Raw genomic sequence first — 26,071 nt, 5'->3', positions numbered from 1 at the left:
CAGTCTTGTATTGCTTTCCCAATTTTGAACAGTTACTCCATGTGTAGTTCTAAATGTTGCTTATTGACCCACATACAGGTTTCTCAGGAGACAGGTAGGGTGGTCTGGTACTCCCATCTCTAAGAGTTTTTCAGTTTGTCGTGATCCACACAGTTAAAGGCTTTACTGTAGTCAGTGAGGCAAAAGTAGATGTTTCTCTGGAATTCTCTTGCTTTCTCCAGATTCAGGGAATGCTGGCAATTTGATCTCCTGTTCCTCTGCCTTTTTTCAACCCAGCTTGTACACCTACTGCTGAAGCCTGTCTTGAAGGATTTTTAACATAGCTTTGCTAACATGTGAAATGAGCACAGTTGTACAGTAGTTTGAACTTTCTTTGGGATGGGAATGAAAACTGACCTTCTCACATTGGGTACTGCTGGGTTATTTAAAAGTGGTTAATTGTTTTTAACTTCTAAGTATGTGAGTCTTTCCCACTCAACTCAGTTTTAAACTGTGTGAGTAAAATTTTTTCCCTTTTTTCTTGATACCTAGCTTGATGCCTTGTGCATAACTTTTAAAATTCTTTGAAGTTTACACATGTAGAAAGAATAATATAATGAATTCCAGGGTACTCATCATTGCAGTTGGGAAATTTGCTGTTCTGGCTTGATTTGTCACCTCTCTGAGCGCCCCAACCCCTCCACCCTTGGTGATGTTTTTTTAAAGTTGCATTTACCTTGATCTCTTGGAGGCCATGGATAGTATGCAGATTATCTTAATCCAGGTTGTCAGCATTCTTGAGCCACTGGGATTGTATTTGTCCTCCTTATTTTTATCTCCTTTATTATGCAGATTTTATCTTAGGACTTGTGATCTCAAATGCACATGCACATTGGTGGCCTAAGTGAAATTTTTGTGAAAATTTTAAGAGTTGGCCAGTATTCAACTTAACTTCCTCTCTTAGTATACTTTATTATGAGCTGTTTATCTAACCTTTTTTAACAGAGGCTTTTGTTATAATGAGACTTGTGCATCAACTTTGCCATGTGGACCCAAACTGGTTTTTCAGGTGTTTCCTGATGTATTTTATGTTGTGATATCTGTTTTATAGGTGCCATTTCTGTACTTATCCCCAAATGTATGCAGTCTCTAAAATGAGATACTTGCATAAATGTTCAGGGAAAATTGGAGCATCTGCTGCAAATTTCCATTAGCTCTTAATGCCTGAGCAGACACAGCTTTAAAATCTGAATGTTTTGTCAGATTCTTTTGTATTAGTCTTTTTCTTGCGATGAGATGAGCTCCTGCTCTTCTTCATTTCACTTTCTTTTAAGGTACATGCTGAAATATCCTCAGGGAGCAATTTGCACTGCTCTGTCTCCCTCCTATTGTGTCATTAAATAGTACAAGGATAATATGAGTCACCTTTGTAACCCTGTGGGTGTGCAGAGTCTGTGAGCAAATATTCACTTGTTAACCTCCAGATTATCAATCAGCCTACGTAGCTGTCTCATTTCTTGGGAAGGAGACCTTCCATCTGTAGTAGGGCACCAAATCTTATGTAAGAAATGGAATGTTCAAGGAGTCCTAGTAACTATTATTTAAGAAATTTGCATTAATCAATTGAACTGAAAGAAATAAAACCGTAAGTGAATGACCCTAGAGGGAATCAGCAATCACTTGAAGAGCCAAAGCTCCCCTGGCCTACACATGTGGACTTGTCAGGCAGCGCAGGCTTCCCGGGTGGTGCTAGTGTGAAGAACCCACCTGCCAATACAGGAGACAAGATTCAGGTTCGAGCCCTGGGTGGGGAAGATTCCCCTGGAGGAGGGCATGGCAACCCATTCCAGTATTCTTGCCTTGAGAATCCCATGGACAGAGGAGCCTGGTGGGCTGCAGTCCATGGGGGTCACAAAAACGCTGGACACGACTGAGCGACTAACACTTTCATTTTCACTGTGAAGCCACAAAGGATTTTTCTAAAGAAACAAATTGTTCTCCCAATGGTCCCTTCTTTAGTGACTTAAGATTGACTGTAGAGATTTAAAAACATCCCTGTTCTTCCTGCTTGAGAGAAATATAAGGGAAATAGTCTTTTGAGAGGTAATGCCCTCAGATTGTTTAGGGGGACAGTGACCCAAGGGCCACTGGCCTTGGGGAACTGGCATAGCTGTCCTTGCTGTAATGGCTGTGGAATGCATACCCTGCTGGGAGTGCAGCTAGAAGTAGAAGAGAGAAAAACCCCATCGTGCAAGGCAGAGTGTCAGGACGGAGGGGAGAAGTGGTACTAAAGAAACAGAGTAGAATGCTTGCCTTTTTGCATGATGTGGATCTGGCTTTAGAAAGTTAGTGTGCCACAAAGAGTAGAAAATAAGAGCAGGAAAGCCATAACTGCTGTCAGCTGATGGGGGAGGAAAGGGCCTGAAACTGCTCAGAGGACTGGTGAGGTCTTACAGGAATTCAGGTACCATCTTGGCAGCAGCTAATGGGCCCCTAAAAGTTGATTCAGCCACCTGCAGGAAGAGGAGCCTTGCTTCACCTTCCGAAATGAATTCAGAGCCTGTACGGAGGTTTAAGAATATGATCTTTGGCCCTGTAGCTAGTTCTAGTAATTTTGCTGGCATTTACTGAATGTTGTGAGTAAGATTCCAGAATGCACCTAAAATGTGGAAAAACAAAACTTGGTGCTGGAAAAAAGCCTAAACTTAAAAATGTGTTCCAAGTCAACAAGTTAATCTCACTTTAAGCCAAAGGAAATGCTTGAAAGTTCTGCCAGAAAATAAAGTATTCAAGATTTAGGCTAAAAGATAAAGCATTTCATGTTGAATGCCTTCCTTGGCCATGACACATTACTTGAACCTACAGATAACCCCTTTTAAGGCCTCTGTGCTTTTTTAGACCTAAAACACAACTGGGATATCAATTTTTGCCTTCTCTGCTGCCCCTTTCCCTTTCAGAAAAAAACCATATATATAATGTATATGTATCTGAGTGTGTGTGTGTATGAGTAATAGTTGACCACTAATATGACCTCTAAAAAAACCACAGCGTAGTTTGTGGTTTATCGTCAGGAAAATAAATAAAAGGAGGAACTGGATCATTGCTTTTATTTAGTTTCAATTGTATAATACTTCTCAAAATTCTCTAAGCCCTTTACATAAAGTTACATGCCCATACTTTCACAGTTGTAAAGATCTGGGGAGGCAAAAAAAGTTTATGGTTTTAGTAATAAATCACAATTATACTTGGTGCAAGAAATTGTGTCCTGAGAATTGCATCATTCATGTGTTGAATTTACAGAATGGTGTTTCATAATACTTGAGGTGGTTGCATATGCCCTGAGAATGACTGTAGCCCTTTAATAATGGAATAGCAGTCTTTTTTTTCTCTGGCATTGTACAAAAGGAGTACTGATTAGGTCCAACTAGATGTTTGAGGGAAAGAAAGTCAAGAAAAAAGGAGATGTCGTTAGCTCACTTCCAAAGAAAGAAATGAAGGATTGAAAGACCTTGATCATCCGTCTCAATAGGGGACAACACTCCAAAGAAAATTTCTAAGCAATTTAAGTCTCTACTGAGGATGGCCAAGTATATCAGTATGGAGCTCCCAGGTTAGAAAATACTTAGATCAGCTTAAACTCCTAAGAGTAGTTTAGATTTCCTGAATTATATGCCTATAATGATCCTGTAACCTGGTGTTTCTGTCATATATTCTGTTTTTTTAGATATGGAAGAAGGCAGCAGTGTTGCCATGTTGGTGCCAGATATTGGGGAACAGGAAGCTATGTTGACTGCCAAAACTGTCATCAGTTCATCACTGGAAATTGATGAACAAAGAAAAGCTAAAACAGATCCATTAATCCATGTTATCCAGAAGTTAAGCAAGATAGTGGAACATGAAAAGTCACAAAAATGTCTTTTAATTGGCAAAAAACGGCCACGTTCTAGTGCTGCAGCACACTCTCTTCTTGAAAGTCAAGAATCTTGTGAGATTCCAGCTAAAGTAACCCAGTCACCTGCTACTGATATTAGAAGCGCTGAGATGTCTCAAATATATTTTACCCCTGACTCTCCTGCCCAGAGTGATGGGAAGGCTATGTCTTACCAGTGTAGCCTTTGTAAGTTTCTGTCATCATCTTTTTCTGTGTTAAAAGATCATATCAAGCAGCATGGTCAGCAGAATGAAGTGATATTAATGTGCGCAGAGTGCCATATTACATCAAAAAGCCAAGAGGAACTTGAAGCTCACGTGGTAAATGACCATGAAAATGATGCCAACAGCCACACTCAATCCAAAGCCCAACAGTGCATAAGCCCCACCAACCCCTTGTGTCACCAAACCTCAGAAAGAAAGAATGAAACCATTCCTGACATCCCAGCAAGTGTGGACAACCTACAGACTCATACTGTCCAAACAGCGTCCGTGGCAGAAATAGGTAAGAGGAAATGGTATGCCTATGAACAGTATGGCATGTATCGATGCTTGTTTTGTAGTTACACTTGTGGGCAGCAGAGAATGTTGAAAACACATGCTTGGAAACATGCCGGGGAGGTCGACTGCTCCTATCCAATCTTTGAAAATGAGAACGAGCCCCTAGGCCTACTGGACTCTTCAGTGGCTGCTGCACCCAGCGGTGTCCACGCAGTAGTCATTGCCATCGGAGACAACGAACTGAGTATCCACAACGGGCCGTCAGTGCAGGTGCAGATTTGCAGCTCAGAGCCATTGTCGTCTTCCTCTCCTTTGGAGCAGAGTGCAGAAGGTGGGGTTCATCTCAGTCAGTCAGTTACCCTTGACCCTAATGAGGAAGAAATGCTTGAGGTGATTTCTGATGCCGAGGAGAGCCTGGTTGGTGACAGCCTGCTTTCATCAGCACAGAAAATCATCAGCAGCAGCCCAAATAAAAAAGGCCATGTTAATGTGATAGTGGAGCGTCTGCCAAGTGCCGAAGAAACGCTTTCACAGAAACATTTCCTCATGAACGCCGAAATCGAGGAGGGGAAAAGCCTGAGCCCAACAGAAGCCAAGCTTGTGTGTGAAGGAAGAGGTGAAGTCTATCACGCTGATAAATGCACTGTTGATATCGGGGGGCTGATCATAGGCTGGGGCAACTCAGAGAAGAAAGACAGCGAGCTAATAAACAAAGGACTGGCTACTGATGAGAATGCTCCACCAGGCCGAAGAAGGACAAATTCTGAGTCTCTTAGACTACACTCCCTAGCTGCGGAAGCCCTGGTTACAATGCCCATAAGAGCTGCAGAACTAACACGAACCAACCTTGGGCACTATGGGAACATAAACCTTTTAGACCCGGACACCGGACAAAGGCAAGTAGACGGGGCAGTGGCAGCATATTCTAAAATGATGTCCCCACTGAAAAACTCTCCTGAGGGGTTAGCTAGTTTCAACCAAAGCAACTCTACCTTAGTAGCACTCCCAGAGGGTAGGCAGGAGCTGGCAGACGGGCAGGTTAAGACGGGCATCAGCATGTCCCTACTCACTGTGATTGAAAAGTTACGGGAAAGGACAGACCAAAATGCTTCCGATGATGACATTTTGAAAGAGTTGCAGGATAACGCCCAATGCCAACCCAACAGCGATGCGAGTTTGTCAGGAAGCAGCGTGGTGGAGTACATCCCTAACGCCGAGCGGCCCTACCGCTGCCGACTGTGTCACTACAGCAGCGGTAACAAGGGTTACATCAAGCAGCACCTGCGAGTCCATCGTCAGAGACAGCCCTACCAGTGTCCCATCTGTGAGCACATTGCCGACAACAGCAAAGACCTGGAGAGCCACATGATCAACCACTGCAAAACAAGAATATACCAGTGCAAGCAGTGTGAAGACTCCTTCCATTATAAGGTAAGCATGGGCTCATGAAGTCCTTCAGAAAGCCGTAGAGTTTTAGAGCAAAGAGGGAGCTTTCTAGGTACAGTCCACCCACCTCATTTTATAGATAGGGAAACTGAGGCCCAGAATAGTTTGGTAATGTGCCCAGGGCATGCCTATTAATTAATGTTAAAGTTGGGACTGGAATCTGGGTCGTCAGGATGTCTGGCATAGGATTCTTTTTCCCCGCATGCCCCGTCTTTAACAGATCCTGTGTTTATTGCTTTAGTGTTTTCATGTGTATATCTTTTTAAAATTGTGTTGATTTTAAAGTGCAAGGAAATTGCAAGGGGATGTACTGTGGAGGGACATTGTACACACATCTGACTCACATTTAGCCTTATGTCATCAATGCAAAAAAATACCTATTTTTAATCTTACGTGGCCCCTAAATGCAAGTCATTCACTTCAGCTGCCACACGACAAGCCAAGGGTGATTTATACCATTGCACAGGGAGAAATGGACTGTATGAGATATAATGAAAGATAGTGCAGTGGAAACAGAGCCATGTGTGTTATATTTTATGGGAAGTTTACAGGACTTTCAAGGATTACCTTGACTGATTTTCATTTTATGTGCCACCTAAAACCAGCAACCAGTATGAAGTACTGTTTTTGTAAAGGAAATTTGCATCCACCGAATCACTGGTTTAGAACTTTCCTTCAGTGTGCCAGTTGACTGGTGAGGGGGTGGGGCAGGGAATGTATCCCTAAAGGGGTAACTGAGATGTAGAATTTTGCTCTTGTATTAGCCAGTGTTGGGGTCCAGGTCCACTGGTAATTAATAGGTAATCAAGAGTTTTAAAAAAAGCCTCTGAGTCAGAGATAGTTACTCTCACTTGGATTGCTCTCATGTAATTCTGAAGTGGCCTCTGGCCATTGGACAAGCAGCCCATACAGATGCGCTGCAGAGGCAAGTTCCAGTTTCTTCTGCTGATACACTTGATTCATGGGGGTGGGGATGAGGAGGAAGAGGTCCTTGGAGTCACAGTTCAGTGAAGTCTTTTTTACACATTTAGTTGATATTTAAAGGCAGAAGTGCAAAAGTTAACTGATTGGATTGATTTTCGTGAAGGTATTGAGTTACTCTGAAGACTCTGCTTGTTCCTCCTCTGGGCTCAGCAGTGGTTCAGGAAGCGCACACACACTCTGCACAAGCGCCCCTAAGACAGCAGTGGCTTCCTTTCAGAGACCGTGGAAAGAGGAACTAACTTGCCTTTTTGATAAGATTGTGTTTTCGCTAGTGTATTTCTTCCTGTAAGTTGTCAAATGTGTCAAGTTATCTTTTAGTGCATTTGGTTTTTAAATACTGGTAATGAAAGCAGTTCACTCCTTTCTGTAGCCTCCTAATAACTGTGCAACTGTGTTTATTGAAAACTACATATTAATTTCTCTCAATTTTTTAGAGTCAACTGAGGAACCATGAGAGGGAGCAACACAGTCTTCCAGATACCTTGTCAATAGCAACTTCTAATGAGTCCAGAATTTCCAGTGATAAAACTGATGGAAAATGTGTTCAGGAAGGTATCTGTGCATTTTTTTTTAATGTATATATAGATGAGATTGACTAGTGTACGAAGTGAAAAAAAATGCCCTTTGTTGTCATGTGAGTTATTTTCAGGACTAAGGCTGCGTCTCTTCTCCTCTGTTTTTATACTATGTGAGTGAATCTTATCTCTTATCTCTTGAGTACTAAGTGAATATTGTTAGGAAGTACTCAGCTTCAACTGTAGGTAGATGTACTCTGAAATTCATGCTGTCCTGTAAGAGCCAGGTACAGCAGAAACCCTGAGGTAACACGCCAGCAAGCCAGGGAAGCTGCAGCGCGGAAGGAAAGCCTCCTCCCTCTCTCAGCACCGGTTGACCCACTGAGAACGGAGCTTTTGCAGATGGTAGGCCCCCACCTCAAACTTTAACTGAGGCTTCCTGCTGTGATCTTATTCTTATCCAAGTGTGACTGCCAGATTTCATCTGCATTATTTAAAAAAAAACAACACAGGCTCTTTTTATGTACCAGTTAGGTGCCAGTCGGCCGAGTTTCTGCTAATAGGAATATTAGAATCAAAAGATTTAATTAGAGTTCCATGAAAAGGCGGATGCCACATCCGGAGAATTAGGGATAAAGTGTAATAAGCTGTGCTTCCTTGCATCAGCTCACTTAAATTGATATCCTTTAAATGTCTCAATTGTGGTACATAGCGTTTATGGGAAATAAAACATATTGGGGTGACTTTCCTTTTTAGATTTCCTCAGAATTAAAGTTAGAAACAACTGCAGAGTAAAATGTTTTACCATAATGTTTCATTAAATTATACCCCAGAAAGCATAACTGATTCTAGAATGTTTCTGAAAGAACTGATTTTGACACCACTGTAGCACCAAAATTCCCTTGTCAAACAGATGTCATCCCTGTAAAACTATCCAAAACAAAAGGAGTTTATGACATAGCATCTGTTCCCGCAATAGATGGCTGAGCTGAAACTGTTTTGTTTCCTTTGTACAAAATAGCCCTAACTGCCTCCTTTTATTTTAATTCATTATGTTTCCATATCCCCTTTAAAGGAGACATTAAAACATTTGATATCTTTGGACCATAAATCCCTAATGAAGGAATAAAGTAAGTACTACTCACTGGTACCACCTGCGGTTACTACCAGCGGTGGAATATGTCTTTTCTAGCCCCATCTCCAAAAGCAATAATTTAAAACTGTCCAAATGAGTTAACAAATTAAAACCCACAATTTGAATTAAAAAGATTGAAATGTCAGCTCAGAATTAAAATAACCAGTTTGGGCTTCATAGCATTACATCTCTCCACCACATTCCATTTTGCAGCAGCTTTCCTTTGTGGCTCAAACTCTGGTTTCTTAGGGTTACATGTATAGATTTTAAATTGCTTCTTCATGCCCCACCCCCCCACCCCCTATTTAACTCTATTTGCTGGTAGGATAACAATTCAGATGACTGAGAATTCCTGCTTGCTTAATCTGCACTGATGCTTTATTGATTCAGTATTAGATATTTCAGAATCTGGTGGTTGGGCTGAAGAACAAGCTTTGAGCTCGCAAAGAAGGTGAAAATGATTCACATTTTATCCAAACACTTTTAACCATTTAATAAACTTATTAAACAAGAGGGGAGATGTATATTTCTGTGGCTTCGAGTCTCTGTCACGATAGCCCAGGTAACTTGTAGCTCATTTTTGACTCAGAGGCCCAGTGTAATAGCACCTCAGACATTTGTCCTGCCAGAAGGTAAGGAGTGCCCATCGTGAGCTGGATTCTGTGCTAAGTGCTTGAAGTGCAGTCGAGGTGTCAGTGCCCTTGAGGGGCCCAGCCCAGTGAGGAACACACAATGGTATTAACGAGTACATTAACAAACACCACAGATACTCAGAGAGCGGTAGACAGAGCACTTTCATATGGAGTTTCTTAACGAAACTTAATTCTTCTTTATTGTAAACCTGTGATTTGCCAAGCCCTGGGGATTTTATGTAAGCAGAACAGGCAGATCCCTGCCCTCAGGGAGGCTCCAGCTAGTGACGGGTCAGACTGACACCAGCACACAGGTAACGTACAGACTGCGGTGAAGTAAAGCATACTCCTGGGCTTACAAACCATGCAGGAGGTTCCAGTATTTCCATTTTGTAGATGAGGAAACCAAGTCCTCAAGAGGGGAAATAATTTGCCCGTGATCACACTCATACTAAGTGGCAGAGCAGGGACTGAGCCCAAGTTTTTGAAATTTAAATCTAGTATTCTTTCCGTTGGAAACAGTTGCTTGAAGTAACACAGCCTCTCATTCTGTGCTATATTAAGTTTTCCCATCTGTCATTTTTATTAGTTGTCATTGATCTGTAATATTTCTCACACAGAACCATTATACAATATTTCACACTTCTTTTTTTCGGGTTTTTTTTTTTTTTAAACTATATCTGGAGTAGTGCCACTTATAATCAAGTCCAACTTTTTAACCCACCAATTAAGAGCAGTACTTAGATTATAATTATGATTAGTGTGTATATTAATGTTACAGATTTATACCAGGAAATTGGGACATTTTTGTTCTGCCTGGCAAAAGTAGTTATTAGCCAAAGAAAATTGCAATTTTAGAAAGCTTAAATTTAACCTAAGGATTTTCTTTGTTTTGTTAAAATTTCCATATGGGAGTTCTTTTGTATCACCAATTTTACTTTTCTGCAGCGGGTGCTGGTGTTCTACCTAAGCTTTCTTCCTGTTCTGCCTTGTTCTGCAATTTCTATGCTCGCTCTGTTTCTGAATATAAAGCATTCAGGCTATGAATGGCCTATGAACTTTGTGCTGACAGAAGAGTAAATAAATTGTTGAATATCTTCAGGAATAGTTTTCTATGATCAAGTCATTCTGCTTGTATTGCCTCAAGCTTACCCTGATTTGAATCCTGCCCAACCCTCACACCCAGCGCCTTGTTGCAGAGTGAGTTTAGTAACAGGGCCTAATTCCATGGATCTGTGATTCCTGGATTTCAGAGAGCTGCATGTTTACCTTAGTCCTTGTTAAACTGTCCGTTTATGGGGTATAATTATACTGCATTACATAGCACTTAATTTGCCTTTCCTTTTCCTTCTGTTGTAAGTTACAAACAAAGGAAACCTACAGAGTGAAAAGGCTTTGGACTTTGTATATTGAGTTTGTTGTAGATGCTTTGTAGCTGTACTTTACAGTACTGGATTATAGTATTAAATTACAGCTGGTTGGCAATCAGTGTTTCCTGAAGGCTATATCCTATATGGGCTATATAAGCTATATCCTATAAACCAACACCTTTCAGATTCACAGTTTATCTCTGGTTAAATCAGTTGCAACTCAGTCAGCAGGGCAGCTGGCATCAGGTTCATTATAGTTTAGAATTTTGTACAAGGTTATGTAGAAGCTAACCCAATGTATTTTTACAGATCAGATGATCCTCACTTTATATCCACAGAAAGTGCAGGTTCAGGAGAACCTGTAAAGCTTGTTGACTTTATTAACCAGTGAGAAAACCTGCATTGAAATGTTAATACTGTGTGGTATAAATTCTCATTTACAGTGGAATGTAAATATTCTTGTTTTAATCTAATCCAATCACATCACTAAAACTGAAATGCTTTGTCCAGGGAATAAGTCTTCAGTCCAGAAACAGTATAGATGTGATGTATGTGATTATACAAGTACAACATACGTTGGTGTCAGAAACCACAGACGAATCCATAACTCTGACAAGCCTTACAGGTAAGTGTGAAGATCCTGGAGTTTTAATACTTGTATTACAATACTGTAAAGGAAAAAGTGGAAGTAATTAAAAATTCGAAACAGTTGTTTAAGCATAGGTTAAGCTCTAAGAAACTTTCACTTCCTGGTTTCACGAGTATTGTGTAGTTTGTTAAAGAACTTGAATTTTAAGCTTTAGTCTCAGGATGATAGGCTTATTTTTGACTAGATTTTGCCTAGTAGCAATAAAGGAAGATGTCTATATCTGTCAGTTTCATGTGGGTATAAATTATCATAGCAATTTTCATTGCTTAGAGTACATTTCAATAATTCGGTAGTTAAGTATTCAATAGTCCAGCAAAAGACTCTTAAAACTTAAAAGCAATAAAATTCCCTGTGAAAGATTCTATTTTTGAAAATAAATCTTACCATGTATAGAGTAAGATCATTTAATTTTGTTACTTGGTTTTTTACAAAAGCTCATTCTAATATGTATTCAGAAAATATAGGTGTTCTCAGTTGATTAAGATAGGCTGATAAATAGAAATAATTACTGCTTAAACTTTGCCTCTGGAGAATAAACTACCTGTTGTTTATGTATAGTAAAGATACAGATATTTTTGCAAAGGTTGTCCAGCTGTCACAGGGCAGTGTGTTCTACTGGTAGCCATCAGGGAACATTGAGTTTCCAGTCAAAGCCAAGCCAAGTCACTGTGACCGATCGTGCTCAGCAGTGCCCTGAGCTTTTCTATCCCCTTGACAAAACTTGGTTCCTGTTTTAACTCTCTTCCCAGGTTTTATAGGTGTGACCCAGGTCACTGTGGGAAAGTTACTATATTAATATCTAAATGAGGACCTGGCAGACTGTACCTTAAATTGCCGTTGCTTGATCCCATACTGTGGCACACTCTCTCTCTCTATATATATATATATGTGGTTTTAATATAGAGTATATGTGTATGGGTTTAAATAATTATATATGGTTTTAAATAATACATACAGTGAGAATCTTCTTCCTGTTACATCAGAGAAGTCTTAGTAGGTTATTTTCCAAATTTTTTCACACTGTACTTTTTCACTGTGTTTGACCTGAGTGCCTTAGAAAAAATGTCATGCCAACCTCTCCATGTAATTATTACCTTTCATGTAACACTTGTTTTCCAACTTTCAAATCCTGTGATTCTTCTTTTAATCTTCTTTAAATACTTCCCCTTTGTCTTCATGAGATTTGCACTCTACAGAGCATTATGGGTTACCATATTCTTTTCCAATATGTTTCTAGGACTTTCTGATAGAAAGCATAGCCTTCTTGATATCTGATTTAATATTGAGTTATCATAGTTTTTCTGGCTTATTTCATGTATGCTTCATTCGGTTTTGCTGCCTAGCACACTTATGGTCAGAATTGAGGCTTGCTTTCTCAGAGCACGTACACTGTGCATTTCTGATAGCGTGTTTCTTGGACAACTGAAGGGCCTGGCTCATGAGGACATCTCAGAAACCCTGTCCTCACTGCAGAAGGAAGAGAGCTATTTTCCATTCCCATGTTAGGACAGGGAAAGATTAAAAAGACCTCATCCTGTGTCAGATCTACCAAATGTAGCAAACTTTGTTCTTTTCAGTGCTTTATTAAGGAACATTCTAAGTAAACCACATACCACTTACGGTAATTATAACATTGACCCCAAAATTAGTTAAAGGTGCATTCAAAATTTTCAGATATTAGATTGTCTCTGGTTTGGCTTAATATTGCGGTACTAGAGTTACTGCTGGTTTCCTTCCTATGATACCACTTTTATGAATGACTAGCTAGAGATGGAACAACAAAACACTTTGCTCTTGGTTCCTCCTGATTGTGGCTTTGAGCCCATTTTCCCTTAGAAACATAATTATATAAGTACTTGGGTTCCAAAACTACATGGCAAAACGGAAGGCAGGAGGAACAACATGACAGACAGGGACATACGTGGGCTTTGGACTGAAGCACTCAGCACGCTGCCTGTACATACTAGGTACTCAGTAAATGACTGATGTGCTTGTGTGCTAAGTCACTTTAGTCGTGTCCGACTCTTTGCAGCTGTATGGACTGTAGCCCTCCAGGCTCCTCTGTCCATAGGATTCTCCAGGCAAGGAAACTGGAGTGGGTTGCCATTCCCTCCTCCAGGGTATCTTCCCGACTCAGGGATCGAACCTGCATCTCTTAGGTCTCCTGCATTGGCAGGTAGGTTTTTTTACCACTAGCACCACTCGGGAAGTCCAGTGTTGGGCTCAAATGACTGATAGTTATCTGTATACTTTAGTTTTTCTCATCTATAAAATGGCTCTGGTTCTATATATTTATTGTGTTTTGAAAATAAATATGTGGTAATATACTTCCTTAAGTAGAAGAGTCGCCCAGATATATTACTATATGTTGATTTTTTAGTACCAATCCTATTTTAATACCCAGTCTAAAAATACCCAGTATTTCCTTAAATGTTTCAGAAGTATCTTTTATTAGAGTTATTTTGTTTATATCAGGAGGTCCAAACATTGCATTTGATTGATGTGTTTCTTAAGTCTCTCTTTTTTAAAATTTTGAAATAGACTTTATAACTTAATGCAGCATATATCCTGAAAATTACATAAATCAAAAGCATACAGCTTGATGAATGGTCACAAATTAAACCCATCATTGTAATTCCTCAGACCAAGAAATAAACCATTGCCAGTTTCTCAGCAGCACCCTCTTCTTAGCCCTTCCACTCACTACCCCATCCCCCACCAGGTAACCACCATCTTGACTTCTAACATCATAAATTAGTTTTGCCTGTTTTTGAACTTAATGTGAATAAAGTCATACAGCACATATTCTTTTACATCTAGCTTCTTTCATTCAGCACCATTGTGTGTAATTCAGTGTAGGATTAATGTGTTCCTTTTTGTTACTGTATAGTATTCCATTTTAAGATTATGCCACAATTTATTTTTTATTTACTCTTGATGGGTATTTAGATTATTGGCCAGACTTTCCCCCATTATGAATAATGCCAATATTCTTTTACATATTTTTTCATGAAACGGGTTCTTTTCCATTGGTGTATACCTAGGAATGGAATATGGGGGTAATAGAACATGCTACTTGGAGAAGGAAATGGCAACCCACTCCAATATTCTTGCCTGGAAAATCCCAGGGATGGGGGAGCCTGGTGGGCTGCCGTCTATGGGGTCACACAGAGTCGGACACGACTGAAGCGACTTAGCAGCAGCAGCAGTAGAACATGCTACATTGAGGTGTGGTGGATATTGTCAACAGTTATCCAAAATGGTTATGCCAGTTTACAGTGGTTGTACCAGTTCAGACCCTCATCCATACTTTGTTTTATCAGTCTTGAATTTTGATCCTTCTTGTAGGTACATATGTTGTGGTGGTTCTCATTTGCATTTCCTGATGATTTATGTAGTTGAGCATCTTTTCACGTGTTAACTGCGCATTTCTTTATTGGTGGTCTGCTTTTTTCTGACTGATTTTGCAGCAGTTCTTTATGTGTTCTGAATGCAAGGGTTTTTGTTTGTTTTTTGGTCTATTATGTGTATTGCACATATCTTCTATACTTAAAGCTACTCTCAGTGGTATCTTTTGAAAAAAAGAAATTTCTAGTTTTAATGTAATCAGATGTATTAATCTTTTTCTTTGTGCTTAGGCCTTATATATCTTTATACTCTGAAACTGATGCTGATTTTTCTGAATAGTCATGCAATTAAGGTAGATGATGAAAGGAGAGGTAAAATGTGTGCTTATAAAATAATGATGCTTATTTTCAGGGATTCACATTAACTGAGTCAAAAATTCTGTGTGCTTATGTATTAATGACCCTAGTTTTATAATATGACACAAAAAGTAAAAGAAAAATCTCAAAAAAAAAAAAAAAAAACCAGAAAGGGTTTAAGCAATGGAAATGACATTTGGAATGACAGAGTTGCCTCCTATATGTGGTCAGTCATTGTAAAAAGTCTGGTCTTTATACAGCTATATTACAGATGGTAATGGCTACAGAATGAAATGGCAACCCACTCCAGTATTCTTGCTTGGAGAATTCCATGGGCAGAGGAGCCTGACAGGCTGCAGTCCTTGGGATCACACAGAATCAGACACAACTGAGTGACTAACACACAAGAATAATAGCTAACATTTTTCATGGGCCAGGCAATGTGCTGAGTACTCAGTCTGTGTCAGCTGTCTTGATCCTCATAACAGCCCCGTTCTTAGGAATGTTACTACTATTAATGTTGTATTAATAGATATGGAGAGGAGGCTGGGTAGATGAAACCATCTCCCACGATCTCCCCAGGTAGCAGAGCCAGGCCTTGAACCCTTGCTCCTGTTAGCTGTGCCACTCCGCCTGTATCTGCTTTGCAAGAGAGAACTCTTCATGAGACGTGCTGCCAAACCACCCCCAACTTAGTGGTGTAAAACAGCAGCTCTTCTATTCAACTCAGGGATTCTGCAGCTCAGGAATTCAGAAAGGGCATTATAGGGGTGGCCTGTCTCTGTTCCATGAGGTCTGGGACTCAAGCGGGAAGACTTGAAGTCTGGAGGTAACTGCGATGACAGGGGTTGCAGGCATCTGAGGGCTCCCTCACCAGTTGAACTGTCGACTAGGGCCTCAGCTGGAGCACGTACACGATTTCTCCACGTGGCCTTTTCCAAGTGTGCTGGTTCCACAAGTGAATGCTTAGGTAAGAAGCAGATGAAAGCAGTATTACCTTTTATGACATACCCATGGAAGTCACATGTCATCACTTCCACCAACTTAGACTTCATTTTTTTTAATTTATTTATTTTTAATTGGAGGATAATTGTTTTACAATATTGTGTTGGCTTCTGCCATGCATCAACACGAATCAGCCATAGGTGTATATTAATATATGTCCCATCATTCTTGAACCTCCCTCCCTCCTCCCACCCTGTGCTTACTCGCTTCAGTTGTGTTCAACTCTGTGTGACCCTATGAATTACAGCCTGCTGGGCTTCTCTCTCCATGGGATTCTCCAGGCAAGAACACTGGAGTAGGTTGCCATGCCCTCCTCCAGGGGATCTTCCTGACCCAGGGATCGAACCCGTGTCTCTTATGTCTCCTATGTTGGCAGGCAGGTTCTTTACCACTGGTACCATCTGGGAAGCCTGCCTTCCACTGTACAGATTTCTTAAATCTCTTTTAATCTGAAAGCATGTTGAATTATCAGTTGCATTAGCTTGGGAAAAATCTCAAGTCTTTGAAAACCCTGAATTTGTTTTAAGGAAAACAGTTTAGCTTACAGTTTAATTTGGAGGGAAAAGAAATGTGTTTTGTTTAGAAGGAATGAACTGATGGACTTTGATTCTTACAGTGGCACAAAGAGTTCTTAGATTCATCACAAAATTTGAAGTGAATCTTCTCTGGGCCTTAGTTTATGTATTCCTTTAAAAGCACAGAAAACTAATTGAATGTGGTAAGACAAATCCTATTGCAAGGTTTCTACTTCAGTCTTTTCACATATGTTCAAGTCATACCTCCAGTACTGCAGGACATCTGGTTTTGCTTTCCTCTACCTAACCCCTCAAGACAATTGTTCCTAATTAAATCAGATCTGGAGTAAAGCCCCAGGCCAGGGAAATAGGGTAGTGTAACCACATTCTTAGCTCTGTGGGGATTAAAGTAACTGACCTATTAGCAATGGGAAAAAGCCTATAGAAAAATTCAGTTCAAGTTTTTAGCCAGATTCAGAAACCTTGGATTTTCTGATGTCGAATGTTTTCCATACCACTGAGCAACTCAGTTCTCAGCAGCATTAGCTGAGTGTCCTGCAAATTTAATTCAATCTTGACATTGTCTACCCAGAGACAGCATCAGATCCCACCAGTGAAGGGCTCAGTCCCACAAGACTGCCCTCACTTCAGATGCCAATCGCAAATCTAGTTTGTTACCTGTGCTTCTACTGGCTGGCCATAAGTCAGGTAAGTAAGGTTCTTGTGACTCCCTCCTCAGGTTTGATTAATTGGCTAGAAAGGATACAGGTGTACAATCAGATGAAGAGACACAGGGCAAAGCCAGGAGAGGTGGAGTTTCCGTGCTTTCTGGGTGTGCCGCTCTCCCAGCCCTTCACGTGTTCACCAACCTGGGAACTCTCTGAACCATCCTTCAAGTTTTTATGGAGGCTTCATTCCATAAGCACGATTGATTAAATCATTGGCCATTGATGGCTGAACTGAATCTCAGTAGTCTGTCCTCTGAGACTGGAAGTTCCAACCCTCTAATCACATGGTTGGTTCCTCTGGCAATCAGTTTCCATCCTTAGGTTACCTAGGGCAGGGATCCCCAACCTCTGAGATCTAATGCCTGATGATCTAATGTAATGATAATAGAAATAAAGTGTACAATAAATATAATGCCCTTGAATCATCTGGAAACCATCTCCCTCACCCCCTATCCATGTAATAATTGTCTTTCATGAAACCAGTCCCTGCTGCCAAAAAAGCTGGGGACCACTGACCTAGAAACTTTCCCCCAAATCACCTCATTAACATACAGAAGATCTTTATCACTCTATCTCTTGGGGAATTCAAGGGTTATAGGAGCTCTGTGCCAAGAACTGGGATGAAGACCAAATATATATTGTTAAAAATCATGATATCACAGATTTCTATTGAATCATTAACGTTCTGTTTTTCTGACTCAGCAAAACGCATAGTCATGGAATTTACACCTTCATGAAAGAACACAGATAATAAAAAAGTAAAACTAGAATTTCAGAAAATAAGTGCAGTGAAGTGAATAAAACAAGACAGTAATTAATAGTGGTTCATTCTAATTTTTTTTTTTAACTAAGAGAATTTGGTTTGCCCCATGAAATTATACAGGAAAAGCAGAGAAGGAATGAAAATAAGAAACTATTTTAGCTGATAGAAATATTTTCTTTAAAAGGGAGTAAAAATAGATTTAAGCTACCTTTACGTAACTTTGAAGTTAAGGTTCTCTTATCGTATTCTTTCTCCTCTAATCAGTTAAAAATCATTTTAGTAAATGCTTACCATTTTCAGATTGTTCCTGCATTTTTTTTTTATACTTAGATCTTTAAATGAATATTCACCATTGTAAGTGTTCCTTCAGAATAACCTTTGTGCCAGGCTAAGGTAGGTATTCATAGAATTAGGACTTAGTTGTTCAGCACATTGCTCTTGCTTTATCTCTTCTCTTCTTAAAAAAGATTTTAAGGACCTCATATTAAGGGATATTGAACAGCAGCAAAATTTACAGAAATAAATCTTTATCCAGTAGAATGAGAAAGAAATTTGAAAAGTAAAAAAGGCTTCATCTATATGCCTTGTTTACATAGGAAAGCTAATGAAAGTGATAGACCCTGAATTGTTAGAAAAGAGCATTTCTGACCATGAGTAATATTTCACAGTAAATTTTAGCTTTTCTCCAGTTCTGAGAGATACTCATCCTCAACTGAACAACAACAACAGTGTAAAGGATATAGATTATATAATCAGGGAAATGTTTAAATAAAGACCACATTTGCTGACCAGTTGAGTTAGAACAGAAATTGGCTTTGCAATTCTAACTAAACATCCAAAAGCAGAGACTCTGATTTCAGACAGTATAGTGAACTAGATAAAATTGAACAACTATCCCAATGAAGATGACTAAAATGCTGGGTAAATATTTAAAACAATGTTTATGTGTATATTTTATCTATCAGGGAAACTGGGAAACTACAGAGATAAAAATCAAAGTAAAGCACATAACCTTTAAGGTAAATAAATGATCCTGTCAGCATGAATGAATCTCAGACACATTGAGCTAAGACAAAGAAGCAAGTCACACAAGAATACATAAAGTGTGATTATATTTATATGCTCAAAAAATATGTGAATAAACAATATTTTGGGATTGCTGTTGTTCATTTGCTGAGTCGTGTCTGACTCTGCGACCTCACGGACTGCAGCACGCCAGGCTCCTGTCCTCCATTATCTCCTGGAGTTTGCTCAAACTCATGTCCATGGAGTGAGTGATGCCATCTAACCATCTCATTCTCTGCTGCCCGCTTATCCTTTTGTCTTCAATCTTTGCCAGCTTCAAGGTGTTTTCCAGGAAGTTGGCTCTTGGCATCAGGTGGCCAAAGTATTGGAACTTCAGCATCGGTCCTTCCAATGAAGATTCAGGGTTGATTTAGGATTGACTGGTTTGATCTCCTTGCAGTCCAGAGGACTCTCAGGAGTCTTCTCTAGCACCACAGTTCAAAGGCATCAATTCTTCGGTGCTCAGCCTTCTTTATGGTCCAACTTCACATCTGTACATAACTACTAGAAAAACCATAGCTTTGACTCTATGAACTTTTGTCAGCAAAGTGATGTTTCTGCTTTTTAATATGCTGCCTAGAATTGTCGTAGCTTTTCTTCCAAGGAGCAAGCATCTTTTAATTTCATGGCTGCAGTCACCATCCACAGTGACTTTGGAGCCCAGGAAAATGCATCCACTTTTTCCTCTTCTATTTGCCATGAAGTGATGGGACCGGATGCCATGATCTTAGTTTTTTGAATGTTGACATTCAAGCCAGGTTTTTGACTCTTCTCTTTCACCCTCATCAAGAGGCTCGTCAGTTCCTCTTTAAAAAAAAAAGTCTTTTTATTTCGTATTGGAGTATAGCGGAGTAACAGTGCTGTGAAAGTTTCAGGTGAACAGGGAAGGGACTCAGCCATATGTATACATGTATCCGTTCTCCCCCATATTGCCCTTCCATCCAGGATGCCGCATAACATTGAACAGAGCTCCATGTGCTAGACAGTAGGTCCTTATTGGTTATCCATGTTAAATACAGCAGTGTGTACATGTCCATCCCAAACTCCAAAACTATCCCTTCCCTCCATCCTTCCCCCTGACAGCCGTAAACTTCTGGAATTCTGTGAGTCTGATTCTGTTTTGTAAGTTCATTTGTGTCATTTCTTTTTAGATTTTAGGGATACGTAAAGATAAAACTAAGAAAGTAAACAAATCATATACACAATTCAGAGAGGTAATGCCTCTTTTGAGGAGGAACAGGTATGAGATCTTGGAGGAACCCACAAAGAGGTCTTAAGATAAAGGTAGTCTTCTCCTTAAGCAATTATTGTGAACCCAGGGTTTATCATTTTGTAAAATTGCATGGACACTTTATACCACTCTTTTTCATTTCGCAAAACAAAAAATCATTTTTCCAATTGTATATGCAAACTATTCCAAATTCTTTGGGAGAAATGGTGATAAGGAAGTGAAGTATGTAGATTTTGTGGATAATTCAGTTTCTTGTTTGAGGTTTTGATTGGGTAATACATACGTGCACAGATGAACTTTAGAATCAGCTTGTCATAGTTTCCTCTTAAAAATAATTCTGTTGCTATTTGTAATGGGATCGTGGTAAGCTTCTAGATTAATTTAGAAGGAATTGACAACTTTATGCAAACAAGGTTTGAGCTCTTCCATTTTTTTCAAGTCATCTGTTGTCCTTCATAAGCATGCAGAGTTTTCTCCATTTGTTATTGTGAACATTTCTTGTTTTGTATGTGCACATATCCATGCATACATATATGTATGCATTAAGTATACAGGTAGTTCTCAGTTTGTGCAATAGTATGGGACCGTAAACATGATTGGCAAGCTGAAATTATGTAAAGCCATCTTAATTGTGAAACCTACAGTTCTGTGATTTTTTAAATTAAAAATTTAAGCTCTTTTACTGTTAGTTACAGATGTATAAGGAAATGAAAAATAGTAAAAGTAATATTAACTTAGTACACGGTAGCTTAAAACTTAGAAACACTGAAAATGAGTGTTCTACTCAAGCATAGTTTGCACAGTGCTTGTGTTCTCACTGTTTGCCTTACAGCACAGGGTGAGCAGTTTTTCTGTGCCCTGGCCAATGGCCATACTCCTTTCTAACTAGGGATCAACTTTGAACATTTTATCCTTTGCTCTTTAAATGTCATGAAACATCTCCAAGAGTTTCTGTTATATGAAGTTTTTCTCTGGCGTAACTTTCCCTGGGAACAGCTTTCCTTATTTATGTCATGGAGATCCTCTGGCTGCATACCTAGAGCTGCTTCAGCAGTGGCAGCATCAGCTTTCCTCTGGTCAGCTGTTTGTTCTCTAAGTCCATTTACGTTTGTGTCTAATTTCACTTCCAGCATTACCACTTTGGGGTTTCTTGCTGTGTGTTCTTCCATTTTGTTGGCCAGTTCTCTTTTTGGATCATCAATTTTTGTAAATTGTTACATGAATTTATCACTGGGATACAAGGAGGCGACATAACTACACGCTTTGCTGTCTGTGACTGAATTAATAGAAGCAACTGACTAATCACTGACAGACTTTGAAAGAAATCACATAAATTAGTCGCTGATTATATTTTGTTTTATTGTTTTCAGAGTGGACCAAAGAGCTCCTGGTGAAGTTTGTACACTACAGTTACTCACAGTTAATAATACTTTGAAATTTGAACAGTGGTGTTAGGAGACTCATCTAACTATATGCCATAGTAACGAAAATCCATTCATGTCAGAAATACTCAGGGCAAGGACTGCTTACACACACACTTGCTGTTAGGCTTTTTCCTTTTTTTTTTTTTTTTCTATTGCTCTCATAACTTGGATCCTTTCCTAGTTTTCAGTATTGTTATGTGGGGAAACTTGATGTATACAGCATGTTAGCTTTATACGCTTATTGAATTATCTTATTACTTGTAATTAATTTCCTGTTGGATTGCCAGGTTCATAATTGTATTATCTGCAAATACTTTTCTCAACTATACCTTTATGATATTTACACATATTCTTTCTGTTATCTAATTGTACTGACTAGTAACTGAAAGGAAAGTCAGAAGCTGTAAAGAACAATATTGCAATATTCTTGGAATGTTAGGTCCATAAATCAAGGTAAATTGGAAGTGGTCAAACAGGATATGGAAAGAATGAACATCAACATCTTAGGAATCAGTGAAATAAATTGGACGGGAATGGGCAAATTTAATTCAGATGACCATATTATCTATTACTATGGGCAAGAATCCCTTAGAAGAAATGGAGTAGTCCTCATAGTCAACCAGAGTCCGAAATGAAGTACTTGAGTGCAATCTCAAAAAGGACAGAATGATCTCAGTTCGTTTCCAAGGCCGACCATTCAGTATCACAATGATCCAAGTCTATGCCCCAACCACTAATACCAAAGAAGATGAAGTTGAACAGTTCTGTAAAGACCTACAAGGCCTTCTAGAACTAACACCAAAAAAAGATGTCGTTTGCATCATAGAGGGTTGGAATGCAAAAGTAGGAAGTCAAGGAATACCTGGAGTAACAGGCAAGTTTGGCCTTGGAGTACAAAATGAAGCAGGCAAAAACTAACAGAATTTGCCAAGAGAACACACTGGTCATAGCAAACACTCTTTTCCAACAACACAAGAGACAACTCTACACATGAACATCACCAGATGGTCAATATTGAAATCAGATTGGTTATATTCTTTGCAGCTGAAGATGGAGAAGCTCTATACAGTCAGCAAAAACAAGACCAGGAGCTGATCAGATGATAAACTCCTTATTGCCAAATTCAGACTTAAAGTAGGGAAAACCACTTGACCATTCAGGTATAACCTAATGGTCATACAGTGGAAGTGACAAATAGATTCAAGGGATTAGATCTGATGGAGTGCCTAAAGAACTATCAACAGAGGTTCATAGTATTGTACAGGAGGTGGTGACTAAAACCATCACCAAGAAAAAGAAATGCAAGAAAGCAAGATGGTTGTCTTACAAATAGCTGAGAAGAGAAGCAAAAGGCAAAGGAATAAAGGAAAGATAAACCCATCTGTATGCAGAGTTCCAAAGAATATCAAGGAGAAATAAGAAAGCCTTTTTAAGTGAACAAAGAAATAGAGGAAAACAATAGAATGGGAAAGACTAGAAATCTCTTCAAGAAAATTATAAATATCAAGGAAACATTTCTTACAAAGATGGACACAATAAAGGGCAGAAGTGGTATGAACCTAAAGAAGCAGAAGAGATAAAGAAGAGGTGGCAAGAATACACAGAAGAACTGTACAAAAAAGGTCTTAATGACCCGGATAACCATGATGGTGTGATCACTCACCTAGAGCCAGACATCCTGGAGTGTGAAGTCAAGTGTGCCTTAAGAAGCATTACTACAAACAAAGCTAGTGCAGGTGATGGAATTCCAGCTAAGCTATTTTAAATCCTAAAAGATGATGCTGTTAAAGTGCTGCACTCAGTATGTCAGTGCTGAGATCTTCCAGAGGTATAAGCTGGATTCGAAGAGGCAGAGGAACCAGAGGTCAAATTGCCAACATCTGTTGAATCATAGAAAAAGCAAGGGAATTCCAGAAAAATACTACTTCTGCTTCATTGACTATGTGGATCACAACAAACTGTGGAAAATTCTTCAAGAGATGGGAATACCAGGCCATCTTACCTCCCTCCTGAGAAACCTGTATGCAGGTCAAGAAGTAACAGAACCGGACATGAAACAATGGACTGGTTCAAAATTGGGAAAGGAGTATGTCAAGGCTGTGTATTGTCACCCTGCTTGTTTAACTTCTATGCAGAGTACATCATGTGAAATGCCCAGCTGGATGAAGCACAAGCTGGAATCAAGATTGCCGGGAGAAATATCAGTAACCTCAGTTATGCAGATGACATCACACTAATGGCAAAAAACAAAGAGGAACTGAAGAGCCTCTTGATGAAGGTGAAAGAGGAAAAACTGGCTTAGAATTCAGCTTTCAAAACACTAAGATCATGGCCTCTGGTCCCATCACTTTGTGGCAAATAGAAGGGGAAAAGATGAAAACAGTGACAGACTATTTTCTTGGGCTCCAGAGTCACTGCAGACAGTGACTGCAGCCATAAAATTAAAAGACACTAGGTGCTTAGAAGAAAAACTATGACAAACCTAAACAACATATTGAAAAGTAGAGACATCCCTTTGCCGACCAGAGTCCATATGGGCAGAGCTATGGTTTTTCCAGTAGTCATATACGGATGTGAGAGTTGCACTATAAAGAAGGCTGAGTGCCAAACAGTTGATACTTTCCAACTGTGGTGCTGGAGAAGATTTTAGAGAGTTCCCTTGGACAGCAAGGAGATCAAACCGGTCAATCCTAAAGAAAACCAGCCCTAAGTATTCTATTGGAAAGACTGATGCTGAAGCTGAATCTCCAATACTTTGGCTACCTGATGCGAAGAACTGACCCATTGGAAAAGACCCTGATTCTGGGAAAGATTGAAGGCAAGAGGAGCCAACAGAGGATAAGGGGCCAACAGAGGATAAGATGATTGGATGGCATCATCGACTCAATGGACCTGACTTTGAGCAAACGCCTGGAGATTGTGATGGACAGGGAAGCCTGGCGTGCTGCAGTCCATGGGGTTGCAGAGAGTCAGACATGACTGAGTGACCAAACAACAGCAACAGAGTACCTCCACAATTCTAAATAACAGTGGGGATAGTGACCATCCTTACTTTGTTCTTGGGCTTAATGGGAAAGTTTCTGATGTTTCTGCTTTAAGCTTTATGCTAGTTTTGGGGGTTTAGGTAGATACATTTTTTCATGTTGAAGCATTATTTGCCTAGCATATTTTGGTGAGAAAATTTATTGAGTGTTAATTGGGTTCAGGTGTTATCAGCCTGATTCAAGTGCCTCCTAAAATGTGGTAGGGAACACAACTGTACCCATCAAGTTATGTTTGAAAAAGAATAGAAATGGAAAAAACTAACCCTGAATCTGATAAAACCTCTACATCATAGTTCCCAGATGAGACATTTGGCAGTGTCTGGAGACATTGTTGGTTTTCACAAGAGGAAGAGAAGATGCTAGCAGCACCTAGTGGGTAGAGGAAAGTGATGCTCTGATGCACTGATGCACTCAGTGCTCAGAGCAGCCCCCACAATAAAGAATTGTCTAGCCCAAATGTCAAGTGCAAAGGCTTAGAAACTTTTCTAGATCTCTCACTGCTACTGCTGCTAAGTCGCTTCAGTCATGTCCAACTCTGTGCGACCCCATAGATGGCAGCCCACCAGGCTCCCCCGTCCCTGGGATTCTCCAGGCAAGAACACTGGAGTGGGTTGCCATTTCCTTCTCCAATGGGTGAAAGTGAAGTCGCTCGGCCATGTCCGACTCTTAGCGACCCCATGGACTGTAGCCCACCAGGCTCCTCCATCTATGGGATTTTCCAGGCAAGAGTACTGGAGTGGGGTACCATTGCCTTCTGACTGCTTACAAAAAAAAAAAAAAGATGTGGGGAATATAGAAACGTGACATTAACAGAAAGTAATCAGTACAGCTTGTGAAATGTTCTAGGAGCCAGATGACCTGGAGTCTTCAGCATACGAATGGCATGAGGGGGATGGGGGAAAAAAAGAATTATTACATATTAAAAGAGTTCAAGATGTGTGCTAACCAAACCATTTCACATGAGCGACTTGAGCATCTTCAGATTTCGATATCTATGGGAGGTCCTAGAACCAGTTCCCTGCATATACCCAGGGATAACTCTATAGATCTTATTTGGATCCTCATTCAAATAAACCATTTCTGCAGAAATCAGGCAAATTTGAGGGATTACATGAAACAAGATGAGCAAAATGTCAGTAATTACTGGAGTTGAGAAATGGAGATTCATTATACTTTCCTACTTAGTTTTTGCTTCAGTTGTCCATAATAAAAATTTTTCTTAAGATGGATATTGAATTTCTTTGGATTAAGTTACAGTAACATCAGTGAAAATGACTTGTCTCTTTCTGATCCTTTCAAATAATGATTTATTATAATATATTTCCTAATATTAAGTTCTCTGTGTTCCTAAAATAAGCCTCCCATGAAGAACATGGCAATGCCTGCTAAGTCGCTTTAGTTATGTCCGACTCTTGAGAGACCCTGTGGACTGTAGCCCTCCAGTCTCCTCT

The 26,071-nt window shown here is 39.8% G+C and overlaps 1 protein-coding gene across 3 annotated transcripts in view; it reads left to right on the top strand.

Annotated features, from left to right (window-relative positions):
* Positions 1 to 26,071, top strand: part of ZNF507 (zinc finger protein 507) — a 42,149-nt gene that overhangs the window by 4,700 nt on the left and 11,378 nt on the right. For 2 of the 3 annotated variants that reach the window (XM_005897750.3, XM_005897751.2), the window contains 3 exons: positions 3,704 to 5,841; positions 7,275 to 7,392; positions 11,003 to 11,117. In XM_005897750.3, coding sequence (XP_005897812.1) covers positions 3,706 to 5,841; positions 7,275 to 7,392; positions 11,003 to 11,117 — 2,369 coding nt within the window. In that variant the 5' untranslated portion in view covers positions 3,704 to 3,705. The remainder of the gene's footprint in view (positions 1 to 3,703; positions 5,842 to 7,274; positions 7,393 to 11,002; positions 11,118 to 26,071) is intronic. The other variant, XR_011467698.1, reaches the window with a different exon arrangement.

The sequence above is a fragment of the Bos mutus genome, chromosome 18 (assembly GCF_027580195.1).
Source record: "Bos mutus isolate GX-2022 chromosome 18, NWIPB_WYAK_1.1, whole genome shotgun sequence".
NCBI classification, from domain to species: Eukaryota; Metazoa; Chordata; class Mammalia; order Artiodactyla; family Bovidae; genus Bos; species Bos mutus.
Note: the sequence above shows the minus strand (reverse complement) of the source record. Positions and strands in the feature narration are given on the sequence as shown.